The sequence below is a fragment of the Acomys minous genome (genome assembly GCF_964271855.1).
Source record: "Acomys minous genome assembly, chromosome: 3".
NCBI lineage: Eukaryota > Metazoa > Chordata > Mammalia > Rodentia > Muridae > Acomys > Acomys minous.
Genome location: NC_140485.1, coordinates 69,771,373 through 69,786,851, shown reverse-complemented (window position 1 = coordinate 69,786,851; position 15,479 = coordinate 69,771,373). Strand labels below are relative to the sequence as shown.

Genomic DNA, 15,479 nt, shown 5'->3' with positions numbered 1-15,479 from the left:
CTAGAAGAGTAACAGGGCCCTTGGGACAGGTGCCACTCTCAAGACTCCAGGGAGAGAAGCCAGCGTCTTGCTGTCCCCTGTTTTTGCATTCTGAGGACTGCCCCACCCCCAGTCTTAGCCAGTGCCTGCCACCCCAGCCACCCACACAGTCTGCAGACTCAGAACACCTTGGACAGAGACCAGACCTTTTTTTTTTTTTTTTTTTTTTTTTTTTTTTTTGTTAATGCTTTTATCCTCTGTGAAGCAACCATAGGGAGCTGTCTGCCGGCCCAGCCTTTCTGTGTGATCCCAGACACTCCCTGTTCTCCAATTCATCCCAGACGTTCTGAGCGCCAGGCAGGGGCCTCAGGTCCTGGGTTCCCCACACCTGCACGTTGAATGTTCAGCCATTCCCTTCCCCACTAGCTCCTTAATGGGTCCCTGCCTCTCAATCTGAGTCACTTATCTTCCTCCAGGAAGTCCTCTCTCTGACTAAGGGTACCAGGTCACAGCTCTTCCTTTGGGGATACAGCGATGCGAGAGATGGCCTAACACTCTTTGGGGTCTATTCATTATTTTCCGAAATTAGAAAAACACTTGTATATGCTACTATGCAGGCCTCAGTTTATTTACCAGCGAAATGGCGGGGAGGGGGGGACGGGGGAGCACGGGGGGTGGGGTGTTGACGATGACTTGGGCCTGTTGTCTGCTCTTCTCAACCCAACGCTTGACAATTTTCACCAAAAACTCGGGGCTGCTCCTCCGTCCACCTCTTGTGGCCCTGGCTATGTCCCTTTCCTCCCTTGGACCTTGAGTGGCGGAAAAAAGGGGGCATCCTATCTCCAAGTCCTAGTTCAGCTCGCGGTTCCTGAGCTCTGAGGATTATACACGGATTCGCGGAAGCCATGCTTCCTCCAACCCCAAGCCAGGAGACGGGAGGAGCTAGGAAGGGACAGAGACTTCCGGGGTGGGGAGGAGGGTGGGGAGGGAGGAGGAGCTGTCCTAGCCTGAGTGTGAGAGACGAGTTAACAGCTCAATTGTTATTTCAATTACACGGATTATTTGAAAACAATGTTATGAGTTTCATCACTGACAACCCCGGGAAATGGCTGCTATGGCAACCGGGAAAAAGAATGGCGCTGGCCAACCAATCCAAAGTTCTGTCTGCAGTCCCAGTTTGTTCCAACTCTCCTCTGTGGCCCCTCCTATCTTCCACTTGGGGAAAGGCTTGGAAGAAAGAGAGGAAGCAAAGGTCAAGTGGAAGGACTCTGTAGAAGGGGAAACTGAGGCTGTGAGACGAGAGAATAAGATCACCTCTGGAGAGAATTGGGAGAGGTTCAGTGTGCGAGAATACTTGCAAGCACAAAGACCTGGGTTCAAATCCTTAGCTCCTATGTGAAAAGCCAGGCTTGGCTTTACCAGGTCCTGTAACCACAGCACCGGGGGAAGAGGAGTTTCTCTCTCAGAGCCACCTGTGCCGACACCTTCCCCAGCACAGCCTTTTGCAGACAGACACCTGTAGGCTCTAAAACAGAGCCCTTAACTTTGAGACTAACCTCGCTTTCCCATGAGAAAATGTCCACATGACGCTCATTCTGCAGAAGCCTGCTGCCTTACCATGCTAAGCACTATACAAACACTGCCCCCATCGGTGACGGAAAATTGTGATTATCGCCATCCTCTTACAGATGGGGAAACTGAGGCAGCCATGTGGCATGTGCAGAGGCTGGCAGTCAGGAGGATCCTGCTACACCAGAACTCCTGTCCCTGGCTGCTCTTTTCATTATTTCTCCAGACAGAAAACAGGCCTGGTATGGGGTATGATGGCCAGATGACATAAAATTGAACCTTCCAACCTCTCCTCTCAGGACATGTCCCACTAGCTCCTGTACCTCTCTCTACAGCTGCTCAGCAGGGGACACCTGGACAGACAAGAAAACAGCTGTCTGTCCACAGTGGGGGAGCTGGGATGTTTCTGAGATAATTGCTGGCCAAGAGCTCAACTCTTCTGGAAGGCAGGAAGCCATGCAGTGGCATCCTCATTAAAGTGGTGCCCAATGAGGGACAGATACCATGTAGGAGTCACTTCATTCATTTGTGACCCACAACCCCATTGTACAGATGGGGAAACTGAGGCTCAAGGAGTCAAAAAGATTTGCCCAATGTTAGCCAGTCAGTATGTTGCTTGTCAAGAGCGATGAGTCAGGGACCACCAGGACACAAAGGGCAGAAAGGACACTCAGAGGGAGTAGCTGGAAGGGTCTGGCAAAGTTGGTAGATGGGAGGCAGCCTTGGAGCAAAGCTGGCTGCGGAAGGTGTGTCTGGCTCAGTCAGTGACGAACTGTGTCAGGTGACAAAATGGGTCCTTGAGTGTCAAGCGAAGAGTCTGAAGCTGACAGGTAGTCATTGCTCTTGTCCTTCCTTCTGTTCTCTCTCCTATGCTCCCTCTCTCCCTCCCAGGCTCCCCCTCCCTCCTTCCTACCCTCCCTTCCTCTCATGCTTCCTCTCCCCTGTCCTCCCTCCCTCTCACACCTTCCCCTCCTGTGCTCCCTCACTCTCACACCCTTCCCTCCCTCCCATGACCTTCCCTCCTGTGTTCCCTCCTCCTGTGCTCCCTCCCTCCTTGTGCTCCCTCCCTCCTTGTGCTCCCTCCCTCCTTGTGCTCCCTCCCTCCTTGTGCTCCCTCCCTCCTGTGTTCCTTCTCTCCTGTGCTCCCTCCCTCCTGTGCTCCTTCTCTCCTGTTCTCCCTCCCTCCCTCTTGTGGTCCTTCCTGTGCTCCCTCCCTCCTGTGCTCCTTTCTTCCTGTGCTCCCTTCCTCCCTGTGTTCTCTTCCTCCTGTGCTCTTTTCTTCCTGTGCTCCCTTCTTCCTGTGTTCTTTTCTTACTGTGCTCCCTTCCTCTCTGTGCTCCCTTCCTCCTGTGCTCCTTTCTTCCTGTGCTCCCTCCCTCCTGTGCTCCTTCCTCCCTGTGCTCCCTCCCTCCCTCCTGTGCTCCCCCTCTTAGCAGCCTCCCTCTTGTGCAGCAGAGCAATTTCCCAAAACATTTTCTCTAATTTGTGATTGTTTTCCTAACCCAGAAACAGCGAGTCCTGTATTCTCCAGCCTGTGAGCCAAGCCCAGTGGAGCTGCCAGCAAGGCTGGTACCCACCATCAGCCCAATCGTGCTTGCTAACCTGCAACTTTCCCTGTTTCCAAAGCCCCCGAGGTGGCGAGCAGGTGGTAGGAGGGTCTCACAGGCCCAGATCCAGGGGCTTTTTTCCAAGGCCTGTGGAATGGATGCAGAGACCCTGGAGTGGTAGAGAAGCTGGCACCTCCACTGGCTGGCTGCCACTCACGGAGGACATCAAGTACTACCACTTAGGGAGGGAGCATGTCACCAGACTCCAGAGGGGTCAAGGCTAAACTGGGAGATAGGAGTCTGCGAGGAGAATGTACAAGGGATGGGGAGAGGGGGCAGAAATCCTCTGCTGGAAACTCTGGCTCATAGCGGGAAGAGAACCTGGCAAGCAGCTGGACCAAGTGGCCAGTCACTCATTAGGGCAAGAGGGACAGTGCCATGACCCAGGGCCAGTGGTAACAGAGGCTCAATGACACCATCTGGGGCTAGGTAGGGGTTGGTACACTTGTAAAATAAAGCCTATGTTATGTTAGGGACAGTGGGGAGGGAAGCCTAGGCCCAAAAGACAGCATCTTTCAAGAGCCAGTGGGAGCTCTGGCTCGACACTCAGCTGAAGGCTGAGGGGACAGGAAAGGACAAAGTCTCCACAGGAAGGAGGCACAGTGGGGACAAATGTTGGCTGTGGAGGCGTGGGGCTGCAGTCCCTGTGCTGGGGCTCTTTTGAGAATCAGTGCAGCCTTTTGCTGCTGCCCTGAAGCCGGGTACCACAGGCGTTAGCCCACCTTCACTCTACCACAGACTTATCTTCTTGCTCTAAAGGCAACTAACTCCTGGACCCTGATCAAGGTCCCAGCCAGGGTCTGTGCTCCTCTTTGCTCAATCACCCCCACAGTCTTGAATTCCCTCCCTTAGAGCCAAACACAGGCAGATAGTGTGGTGAGCAGAATGGCAGCCCCCCATCTAGCTAGCCTTGACCCCGCCCCCCGACCCAGCTTCAAGTGCAGCCAGTTTCCTCTGCCCTGTCCTAGGAACCATTCCTCACTCCTCAGCCAGCTGAGTCTAGTAAACCCCTTCAAGACGCCTTTACGGAGCATCTGCTTTGTGTCTATTATTGGGGCCAATGGAGCCCCAGTGGGAGAAGACGTCAGATGTGGAATCAGATAGATACGGGCTATGGCTTCAAGATAGATGTGTGTGTGCAAAATTGTGCATGTGCATATATACACAGAACCCAAGGAAAGCCAAGTTTGTGCAGTGTTAGAAGCTAACACTTCTGGAACACAGCTTGTCTCCAGGCCACGGTCCATCAGAACCCTTCACAGCTCTGAGGACACAGAGTCTCCTTCTAATTCTTTTCTTCTAGGTTAGAAAGTCCACTTCTTTTCACTGTCTTTTCTAACCCCTGTCTCCGTCCACAGGCACCTCCCAACGTTTGTGTGTGCGTCAAGATTTCACCTGAGCCGGGCACGTAGTAGGCTTGAAAGAAATGCATTGTGACTGGGTGAGTATGTCGGTGACTTCCCCGATAGGAGGAAGCAGACAGGTGGGCAGCGAGAAGATGCAAAGCAAGGCCGTGGGAGGTGGGTGGGCGGATGGCGAGTGTGGGTGGATGGCCGTGGGTGGGTGCACAGCGAGTGGCTGGGCAGCAGGGGGTGTTTAGGTGGGCAGAGGCAGCAGGCAGGTGTTGCGCAGCTCAGCATTTGAATGGAGGTGGGTGGGTGATGGGTTGGAAAATGACCAAAAGGTTGGATGGCGTATGTAGGATGCTGGGTGCCTGAGACATGTCAGCAGAGGCTCAGCTTTTCTGGGGGTCTCTCAAGCATGGACTCCCCTGATTTGATTAATGGGTCCTAGTTCTCCTATACAACACACACACACACACACACACACACACACACACACACACACACACACACTATACCCAGGCTTGACATATTGTTAGATTTCTCTCTATTCTCCACAGCATCTCCTGCAGCCAAGCCACTCCGGGGTCCAGGTGACTGCTTGGAGCTTTTCCCTCTGCCCTTGTTCTCCACAACCTCATGCAACCTCCATGCCACTATCTTCCAGATCATTCCAGGGCCCTGTTTCCCGTGTCCTCTTTCCTTTGAGTTCTTCCTAAAATCCAGCCAGCTACCTGCAGCGGCTCCCCATCACCTGCATTCCTCAGCCCGGGAGGTCACGTCACATCACTGTGGAGCCTTCCCGGCAGCGCTGCACTCTGTCCTCCCCTGCATGTCCTCTGTGCTCTGGTCAGCTTGGCCACCAGCTCTCAACCAGACATCATCAAGCCACCTCCACTGTACTTAGCTCTTTCTCTCAAAAGCCTCTCCAACCATAGCAGTGCTCCAGGGCAGTTCCCCATGACCTGTGTCCAGAGAGCCACTTTGTTGAGATGCACTTACGACACATCCATGTATGTGTGTGTGTGCGTGCACACATGCACGTGCGTGTGTAACAAGTGCCAATAGTACAGTATCAGTATTTAAGGCTTCTAGATCCTTCCTCATGGGAGAATGCTCCTATCCTCTCCACAAACATCAGAGGTCAGGACAGAAGCCCGAAGGCTGTGACATGTCTGGGATCTCCGTGCTGGTAAGTGGCAGTCAAGCTCCTGTGCCCTCAGGGGACCCTGGGATTGATTGCACACTGTCCTGGAAGTGAGGCAGCCTCTTCCTTCGCTGGGCCCCTTTTGCTGTGCAGTGGCAGCCCCTCTGCCCACTGCTCTCCTTCCCTTCCCTTGTTTTGTTTATCTTTATTCTGAGACAAAGTCTCATGTGGTCCAGGCTGGCTTTGAACTCACTACCTAGCCAAGGATGCCCATGACATTCTCTGATCCTCCTGTCTCTACCTCCGGAGTGCCCAGACTACAGGTTTACAACACCATCTCTAGTTTTATTTGGTGCTGGGGACCAAACCCAGAGCTTCATACCTGTTGGGCAAGCACTCTACAAACTGAGCCCCATCCCTAGCCTTACCCTGATTCCCTTCAAACTCATCCAGAAGAGGGTCTTGTGAACAAACAGACTTCAAACTGGACCAAAGAGGGCGCTGCAGGCCCCTGTTCTGGGGAGAGTTCCGGTCCACACAATGAGCTGGCAATTGGTACCTTAAAGTCTTTTAGCTGCTTGTGTGGCAGAAGACGCACACCAGGGAGCCTTTTATCCCTAGCTACGTCTCCCCTCAGTTTCTTCAGTCTGTACCACACATCAGCTCGCGGCCTCCTCGGGTTCCACCCTGAGGCCACAGTCCTTCCTCTGGACACCTGAATCTGCCCAGCTCATCATCTGTCCATCATCTTGTCTGTCTGCTGACCTGAATCCACCTGCCTCTGCTACCCATCCATCAGCCTGCTTCAGCCTGTCCACCTCATGTCCCTGTCTGCCTGGTGTCTGCCACTCTGCCCATCAAACAAACACATGGTCTACCTCCGGCTCCTGGCCCCCTGTTCTTCCAACAGTCCAGTGACAACAACGATGGGGCAAGGCCTTTTGTGGTTACCACTCACTGACCTGGCTGCTTCCTAACAGCACAGCCTGCCTCTCCAGAGCACAAATGGTCCCCTGGCACCCAGCACCCTCCTCATTTCCCCAGAGGGCCCCAGCCTTGCTGGATCTTAAAGACTTCTGCCTAAGGAATCGGGTCAGTGCCATGTACCTCCTGCCAAAAATGTCCAAGCAGTCCCCAAGGAAATCACTGGACACAAGCGTGAAGATGTGTGTACAAGCATGCTCACGGCAGAATTGTTTGTAATAGCAAAGGCTTGGAAGCAACCCAAGTGTCCAACTGCGGGGGCTGGCCGAGTGAATTATGGACAGCCACACAATGGCAGGCTGGGCAACTATTAAAGCATGGCGATGTGGAAGTCTATTCATCGAAATGGCGAGATGCTCACGGCACACTACCCAGCAACCAGGCAGGCTACAGAGGCACATGTGCACAGCATGATGCCATCTATATTTTACATCTACGTCAACAAGGATACCTATTGATGGTGGCCAAGGGGTCGTGGGATGGTAGCTAATTAAAAACACGTTCACAGGTAAAAAGACACCAGGATGAATGTGTACACATGCACAACACCCACACGAATACACTCTTCCTAGGAGCTAAGCCACGTGCTCTGCCCTGTGTCAGTATCTCCACCCACCCTCTGAGGAGGCAAGTTAACTAAGGGGATTTCCTGGACAAGGAGGCAGAGGGTCCTACAGATGATCAGTGGTGGCGCTTAACTGTGAGCTCAGCCCTGTTGGGCTCCAGAGTCAGTGTTCTTAGTCAGCAAGTTATTATTTCTCATTTTGTTTATCTGTAGCTCATCTATTTAAAAAAAATATATATATAGCATCTAAGAACGGCGGTATGGTTCAGTTGGTAGAGTGCTTGCCTAGCATACGTGAAGCCAAGATAGAGCCACAATACTGCATAAACCAGGCATGGGGGCTTATGCTTGTAACACCAGCACGTAGGGGGCAGAGGCAGGAGGATCAGAAGTTCAAGATCACCCTCAATTACAAAGTGAATTTGAGATCAGCCCGAGACACATGAGACTCTGCCTCAAAAAGTGATGGACAGACAGACAGACAAACAGATAGACAGACGACAGGGAGATAGAACCAACCAATGCAGGGACAGCAAGCTAGCTCAGCAAGTAAAGGCGTTAGCCTCTCAGTCCTGACAACCTGAGTCCAGTCCCCAGAGCCCCTGTGAAGACGGCAGGAGAAAACTGACTCCGCAAAGCTGCCCTCTGCCCTCCACACGTGTGCCATGGTCCACGTGCCCACATGTACACGGTACATCACACACAAGGGTGATGATAATGACAATGACGATGAAGAAGAAAAATTTTAAAAGAACCACCACCACCACCACCAACAACAACAACAAAATCTACATGTTCTAATGAAAAAAACAAATGATAGAAATGAACAAGACCAGAAGAGGGGGGCATGTGAACTACACACTGGGCAGCAGCCCTTGGCCCCAGAGCCGTGGCTGTCTCCCTGTGCAGGAGCCATAGGTGTGCTGGCTCTCACACTGCGTGGCTCTAAGCCCCTCCCTAAGCCCAAGCTTGATGCAGCAAGAGCAGTTCTGGCTGTGTGCCACATGCCAGGCTCCACACCCGGGAGACCAGAGGAAATGTCCACACCGGCCTCCACGGAGTCTTCCTCAGGGCTGAATCCTCAGCTACCGCACCATTCTCTGTCATTGTTCTCTGTCTGCAGTGGAGTGGCCAGGGGTGGGGACATCTGGGGGTGGTAGGAGATCTGGCAGCGTCAGCCTTTACCCACTGGGTAGCAGTAATGGCCTTTGACACAGAGACATGTCTAGACATCACCTCATGCCCTTTGAGGACCAAAGTAGCCCTGGCTGAGGAACATTGACCCGATGCTGGGGACAATAATGAGGCAGCGGGTGGGAACCCTAAGCTGTCCTTCTAGGGTTGAGGAAGAGGGGTGGTCCCTGGGTGGCCACACAGGACTCCCCAGGCAGCACCTCATCTTGAGAATTAGGAGGCCCACAAAACCTTTGCATACTTTAGACTAGCCATGGGGTGAACCCCTTCATCCTCTGGAGCTCACAGATAGGCTTCCTGGCCCCCACAAGGAAACCCAGACTTTTTAGAGCTGTCTCCTTTGTGTTCCCACTTGCAGGTCCCTCTGGTTTCTCACACACATCCATCCCCAACTGGGCCCTACCACTTCTGTAGCCCTTGCCTCATATTCACTCTCCCTGTGACCCAATGTCCTCGTGAGCCAGAAATGAGCATCCCTACGTCTTGCATTCACAAATGCTTTGGACCTGGCTTTCCAATCTATGCACTTTTCCCACAGCTGGGGCCAAAGCTTCTCCAGGCAAATGCCACCAGGTGCTTCCCTCTGAAAAATCCTCAGGGTCCCCAGTGCTCAAAGATGCCATCCCATCCCATTCCTGCTTCCCTTAGGCTCTCCAGCCCCCACAGGACCTGCTTCTGCAGCCTCATAGGTGGCTCCTCTGTGATCCCCACTCCAAGGCACCACCCTCCATGCAGTTACTTCAGGCAGCTGGGCTTGCAGTTTCCCACACCTAGTTCTCCCTCCCCTCAGGGGACCTCCACAACCCTGAGGCGGGAGCCTGCCTTCCCTTCCAGCCTTTCCTTCCTTTTCGCTCCTTAGAGGACCGTTATTCAATCCTTCAGGGCCCTGCTTATAACACACTCTTTCTGAAAATCTCTGCTGCTCACCCATGGCTCTTACCACCACGGGTGATGAGATTTGCTTAATTGTCCGCTGGCCATCCTGGACCACTGGCCTCCTACTGGGTGGGACAAACATCTGTGTCTCTCACGCTCAGCACGATGCCTAGCACATATACATGATTAGCAGACACATGTTCACGTTTATTTTCCCAACTGGGTTATGAGTGGATGGGCAGCCACCCAGGCAGGTGCGTGCGTGGACATGAGGAAGAGATGCTGCTTGGGTTTGATCAAGAGGCTTCCAAAGATTTTTGCACAGGACGCTCAGAGGAAGGGTAGGTGGGGCCTCGCGAAAGACTGTCTGGTCGGAGGCACTACGGTAGGAGATAAAGGAGGTTGCAGACGGATTACAAGGACCTTGAATGTCACTGTGCAGAGTCTGGACTTAATTCAGTAGGCGATGGGGAGCCATGGAGGGGTTTTAATCAAGCAAGTGACACGGTCCCACCTGTGCTGGGGAACTCGCTGTGACTGCAGCAAAGACTGTGGTAGGAGGGAGGCCAGAGGCCTCAAGGCTGGCAAGGAGGTTGCCACCACGGCTTAGACTTCTCCAAGCCAGGATGCCTGAGTCAGAATGGGAACCACAGAACGGGCTGGGGGAGAGAAGGCAGAAACTGGGGCAAAAGGAAATCCTGAAAATCTAGAAGCTTCCTTTGCCCCTGGCTGCTTAATCAGGCAGTTTCCACAACCCCAGGAGGCATAGCAGGAAGCCTGATTCTTAGCTCCCAGGTAGTCAAACAGTTTCACCAAAGGATGGAGAAGCCATTGTGCTCGGGATTATCAGCAGAGGAGTATCGCTGTAATCAGTGTTTTGTTTATGGATGTCCTGAGAGCCCGGACAGAGCTAAGGGAACTGTTTGGTGCCTCTTTCTTTCTTTCTTTCTTTCTTTCTTTTTTTTTTTTTCTCAGTACAACCCAACAGCTGAGATAAAGAAACTTGTCCAAAGCCACATAGCCCACAAGTCACCAATCCAGCTTGCAGCAAGCAGATAGCCAAAGATTGGTGGGTTTGAAGAGCAAGCAAGAAGTGTTCTCAATGTGACAGCAGGTTAGGCACGGCCTGGAGGGAAAACATGAGTGAAAGGTAGCACCTCCAGGCTCTGAACTTTTTATGCGCAGATCTAGACTATGCCCAGATGCAGGAAGGAGGCATGGTACCCTGTAAAAGAACCCAGCTAAGGGGTGGGCGCTGTGCAGTAATCAAGCAGGAGTCTCTCAGGGCAAGCAGCGCCATAGGCCCAGGACCCAAGAGCATCGCAAGCCTTTTTGCAAATTAGAGCGGAGTGTGCCTTCCTCCAGGCCAGATGCAGTTGCCTTTAGGGCACCTGACTTGTTGAGTGGAGCTTAAAATAGATTACAGACCCTACTCTTCTCCTGAAGTGAGTGCCCTCAAGACAGTCAACAGTCTGCCTGAGTATAGACAGCCGAACCTCCAGCCTTCCTGTCCTGTACCCCACCCCCCACCCCCTAGCCTCCCATGCAGTCTCCCTCCCATGTACAGAGACTCTGGCCGTTGTGCAAATGTCACTTTGCGATGTAACTTTCCCATTAGTCTTTGCCTTTTCCACATGAGCCAAAGTCTGGTAATACCCATTGTCCTGTTGACAAGGTTAAGATCAGAGTCTGAACAGAGCAGGGGTAGGTGGGCTGGTGCCGCATGACCCTATGCCGTGTTTTTGTTTGCTTTGTTTTTCGTTTGTTTGTTTTGTTTTGTTTTGTTTTTTAGAGATACCAGAAACAAAACTCAGGGTTCTGAGAAGCAGAGGCCTCCCACCAAGCGTTCCATCTCAAGGGTGCTCTGAGGAATTGAAGTTGGTGGAGAGGACCACCCCTTTGTGCGTTGGGGGCGGGGCACGGGGGAAATAAGGCTCCTGAGCCTCTACTGAGGTCCTGGTCTCCTTCCAGCCATGTACGACTGATGCTGCCTGTTCTGGCTCACTGGGGAGGGTTGGTACATCCCTGACTTGGGTCTCAGCCTAGCCCCTCCTAAAGGTCCTTTTCTTCCTCCATTAGTAGTTCCTACCCCCTCCCAGGCCACCCAGCATCCGTGCAGTTACATAAACAGGAATTTATCCACCCCCACACCTGAGGCTGCATTTCCAATGGATTTTCCGGGTGGAAGAAAAAGGGAGAAAACTCAAGACAAAAGAGGAAATTTAATTGGCCAACTCCTCTATTTGGTGTGGTAAATAAACTGCTCCAAACTTTGCTGTGTTGAAGGGCCCTGCCCCAGCTCTAGCCCAGCCCCTCACAGGGAGCCTCAGAACCCCATAGGGTGAGGTTACACACAACCTAGAGAGGGCAGAGGCTGAGGTTCAGCCTCTGTGCAAACAGCAGACGGTAAGAGAAGCAACCAAAACCATAGCCACACACACACACACACACACACACACACACACACACACACACACACACTTTATACACTTGTACCCAGGGTCACAACAATTTGTCACTTGGGTTTCTCTATCAAAGGCATTTAATGGCTGAGGTCCCCTGAGAGGGGGGAATCTACCTTAAACACCCCATACTGCATGGAAGCAAGTGTCTCCCTGCTTTGCCTGCAACCTGATGGCAAGAAGCTGATCCGATCTGCTTTCTCTCCAGACTCACCCAACATAGCCTTGGTGAGGCCTCGGTATCAGGGTACCCACGTTCCCATTCTGCCCTTTGATGGTGCTTGCCTTGTGACCCAGGGGCAGGTGGCCTAGGCTGAGAGACCTAGCTGGCTTGATAAAGCACCTGCTAAGTAAGAGGCACTGTCACTAGTAATGAAAAGGAAAGAACAGAGCCCCACCCCTACCCTACCTTCCACCCCGCATCCCAAGCAATGCTTAAGGGACCACATTAACTGACCCTTACGGGAGCACCGCACCAGAAAAAGCAGGGAACTCTGCTGAAGCAGAGAGGAGTGGAGGCTGGGTTGGGGATGAAGGTGCCTCCTGACCTGGCAGAGAGAAACTGAGGCACGCTGGGTAAAAGAAAGTGGAAACACTAAGGATGAGATGAGCCAAGCCTCTACATTCCAAAAGAGTCAGAGTGGGCACTGGCGGGCTAGCATGGGTGGGTGGGGTGGTACCCCGAGGGACAGAGGACATAATCAGGACAGTAGGGGAAGAAGAGGGTGTGAGCCAGCATCTCAGTAGAGGTAGTAGCCAACGCTAGTTGAACAAGCCTCTGGCCAGGCTGGGCACTTCGGCCAGTTCTGGGACCTGGGGAGCTCTAGAATCAGACCCTGGTAAAGAGGGACTGGAACGTACACCCTCGGCCAAACGACACCGACCGGGAAGGGTGGGAGAGAGAGAGCAGTGGGGTTCCCAGCAGCGCGAGTGTGGGACGCTTAAAACCGGCGGGCAGGCTTCAGCCGGCGCTGCTGTGCCCGCCAGCAGGGGGTGCCCCTGCGGCTTGGGGAGACCTCGGGGGACTCCGGGTTCTTTCTGCGTTCCTCCCTCTGCGCCCTACAGGGTAGTCTCCCGCAGCGCCTCAGATGGGACAGGGACCCGACTAGCTACCGCGGGAGTGGCGAGGTCAGGTCCCCAGACAAGGGCGACATGGGTAAGGATAGTGTCCACCGAGGGTCCCGCAGCCCGCACGCCAGCACAGTCTTACTATCTACCGGGTTCCGCACCCCTGTCCCCGAAGGTCAGTCCCGAGTGGTGCTCACTTTGGACGTGAGCCTGTGAAGCCCGGTCCTTCTCCGTGACGGGGATAGAATCCCCCGAGTCGTGTGCGGATGAAGAGGCAGTGCTACCCCTCTATCTCCACGGCCATCAGACGGCCGAGGGGAGCTGGGGGGGGGGGGGTCACGTCAGCAGGGCCGCAAGGGCCCCCATAGCCTGTCCAGCTCACCCCACCCTGGGGTGGCCGCAGCCGCGCGTGTCGCCACGGCCCGACCCGCACACGCACCCGCGCGGCGCACACGCTCCCGCCGCGCCGATCGCCGGGCCTCCGGGAGGGGCCGCGAGCCAAGCCCGGGCGGCGTAGGGTGGGCGGCAGGAACGCAGGGGTCCCGGCCAGTGTTGAGGCTGGGCTCTCCATCTCCGCACCCCTCCCCGAGAGCGGGCCCTGAACCCCCGGCGTCACCGCCCCCCCCCCCAGCCCCCGGCCTGCGGGGCATCCCGGAGCTCAAGGCGCAGGGACCGCGACTCTGGGGCCGGGAGGTGGCCAGGCTGGGCTCCGCGCCGGGGAAAGTTTGGACGTGGGAAAGTCCCCGTCGCCCCGCCGGGGAAGGGGAGCGGGATGGGCGCGCTTGGGCCGTTACCCCGGATCCCGCGCCGCGCCCGCCTCTCCCCGGCCCGTGCGCCCTCCCGGCCCGCATTTTCCCCTGGAGGCGATCGGCTGGCCTCCGGCGGGCGCCGCGCGCTCTTACCTCGGGGAGCGGCTGGGCTGCACCCTGGTCCTGGCGCCTCGGGACGCCTGAGAGCGGCGGGATCCTGACCAGGTCCGGCCGCGGCGTCCGCCTGGAGGAGCCGAGGGAAAGCGGGAGCGAGAGGGGGAGCCGCGGCGGCGAGTGCGCGCGTGTGTGGAGGAGCGAGAGAGCGAGGGAGTGTGCGTGTCTGACTAGGGGGGAAGTGTGCAAGGGACGGATCCCTTCCTTCCTCCCGCAGCCTCTGGTGGAGACTCAGAGAATGCAGCGCCCGCCGGGCAGGAGCGCCGCGCCGTGCCGCGCCGAGCCGAACCGCAGGCGGCCGCCGGGCCGGACCCCGAAGCCAGCCGGGGAGCCCGGCCCCCGCCCCGACCGCGCCCCTCCCTCCCTCGTAGGGTCCGGAGGCTTCGTCTCCCCCGCCGCCGGCAGCGGGAAAGCCCCCGGGGGAGTGATCCTCCTCCTCCCAACCCCGATCCGCGCGAAGGGAGCGCCCCCAGGAGGGGAGCAAGTTCCCTCCCTGCCTGGCCGCTCAGCTGCCCCGAGGCACTCGTGGCCGACTAGACCCTGTCCCCGCTACTCCCCTGGCCAGACTTCACTGCATCTAGCCCCTCCCCCATTGCTCCCCACACACACTATGAAAGCCTGGCTTCAAAAGAATGGGGTGCAAGCGAAGGTAGGGGCGGGCTTCTTAAGTGGCTACCCCTGGCTGGCTGCCCAGAAAGGCCCTTTGCACAGACCGACGCTTCAGAAACAATCATTGTACATCGAGGTGGCCAGAGCCCCTGCTCAGGGGCTGGGAGTCTGCAGGCAGGTGGGAGGTCAGTTGTCCTGGGAAGAGAGCCACACCAGCCATCCTTCTTTAGGAGAGAGCTCTGGAAGTCCTGCCTCCAGCCATAAATAAATAAATAAATAAATAAATAGAATTTTTAAAAAAGTAGGCAAACAAGACAGCCCCGCCTAAACTTAGTGCCGTCTAGTATCAGTCTGATAAAAATCCTCCCACTGTCCAGAAAGGCCTGGAAAAAACAGCTTTAATCCTGCTCAAATTCAGCTAGCCCATTGCCCGATGTCTTCTCTGCCTGGACTGCTTTCTTCCTCTTGGCTGCATGGGTGCCAGCTAGGTGGCTTAAAGCATAATGAGATCGGTGCAGCTGTACACCTTTGCCACGCCATCCCTAACGAGGCATCCTGGCCTGCAAAACAGACGCTGAAGTTAAAGAGCTGGCAGCACACCCCAAGCCCCTGACTCCTGTGGGTCCCCCAGGGGCCTACACTCCAGCTCACCCTGGCCCGCTCACCACCCCTGCCACTCCTCCCTGGTGACTGGCATCTCCTCTGGGTTGCTGCGTGTGTCTAGTCCTTCCTGCTAAACTCCACGACTCTTCTTTATTCTGAGATTTATTCTCTTCCTCGACAGGCGGTTCCCTCCCTTAAGCTCTTCTCTCGGTTCGTTCCCTTCATTGATCTCCCAGGCCTTGCTTTTGTACAGTCCCTGCTCCTGGCCTCTTTCCTCCCCTCCTTCTCTATTCTTAGCTTCTACTCTTTCATGCTTTCAGAGAGCAGAGGCTGGCCCTTCCAGATGCATCTCTTCACTTTTCTGCTTTCTCTCCCTCTCTCAGACTCACTTTTGCAGCTGCGAGGCTTCCTTTTTTTCCCTGCCGCCCCCCCCCCACCTTTGGTCCCCACCCCAAGCCTGGGTGTGTGTGTATCTCTCAGGAGTCTGACCTAATTACATGGCCCTAGGTTGTTTGGGCTTGGGCTCCCGTAACTTCCACGTTTGCCTGCG

General features: G+C 55.1%; 2 protein-coding genes across 3 annotated transcripts in view; one reads left to right on the top strand and one right to left on the bottom strand.

Annotated features, from left to right (window-relative positions):
* The window catches only part of CDH22 (cadherin 22), a 126,259-nt gene extending 112,319 nt beyond the window's left edge, over positions 1-13,940 (bottom strand). The window contains exon 1 of one of the 2 annotated variants that reach the window (XM_084777686.1): positions 13,697-13,940. The gene's annotated coding sequence lies outside the window, so the exon portion shown is untranslated. The remainder of the gene's footprint in view (positions 1-13,696) is intronic. The other variant, XM_084777687.1, reaches the window with a different exon arrangement.
* On the top strand, positions 12,821-14,254 carry LOC311595214 (uncharacterized protein; the record flags this gene model as incomplete). Its single annotated transcript, XM_084777690.1, has 2 exons — positions 12,821-12,882; positions 13,935-14,254. Exons 1-2 carry the CDS (start codon positions 12,879-12,881, stop codon positions 14,252-14,254), a joined length of 324 nt encoding a protein of 107 aa, XP_084633816.1. The 5' UTR covers positions 12,821-12,878.
* Positions 14,255-15,479: the final 1,225 nt, after the last annotated feature.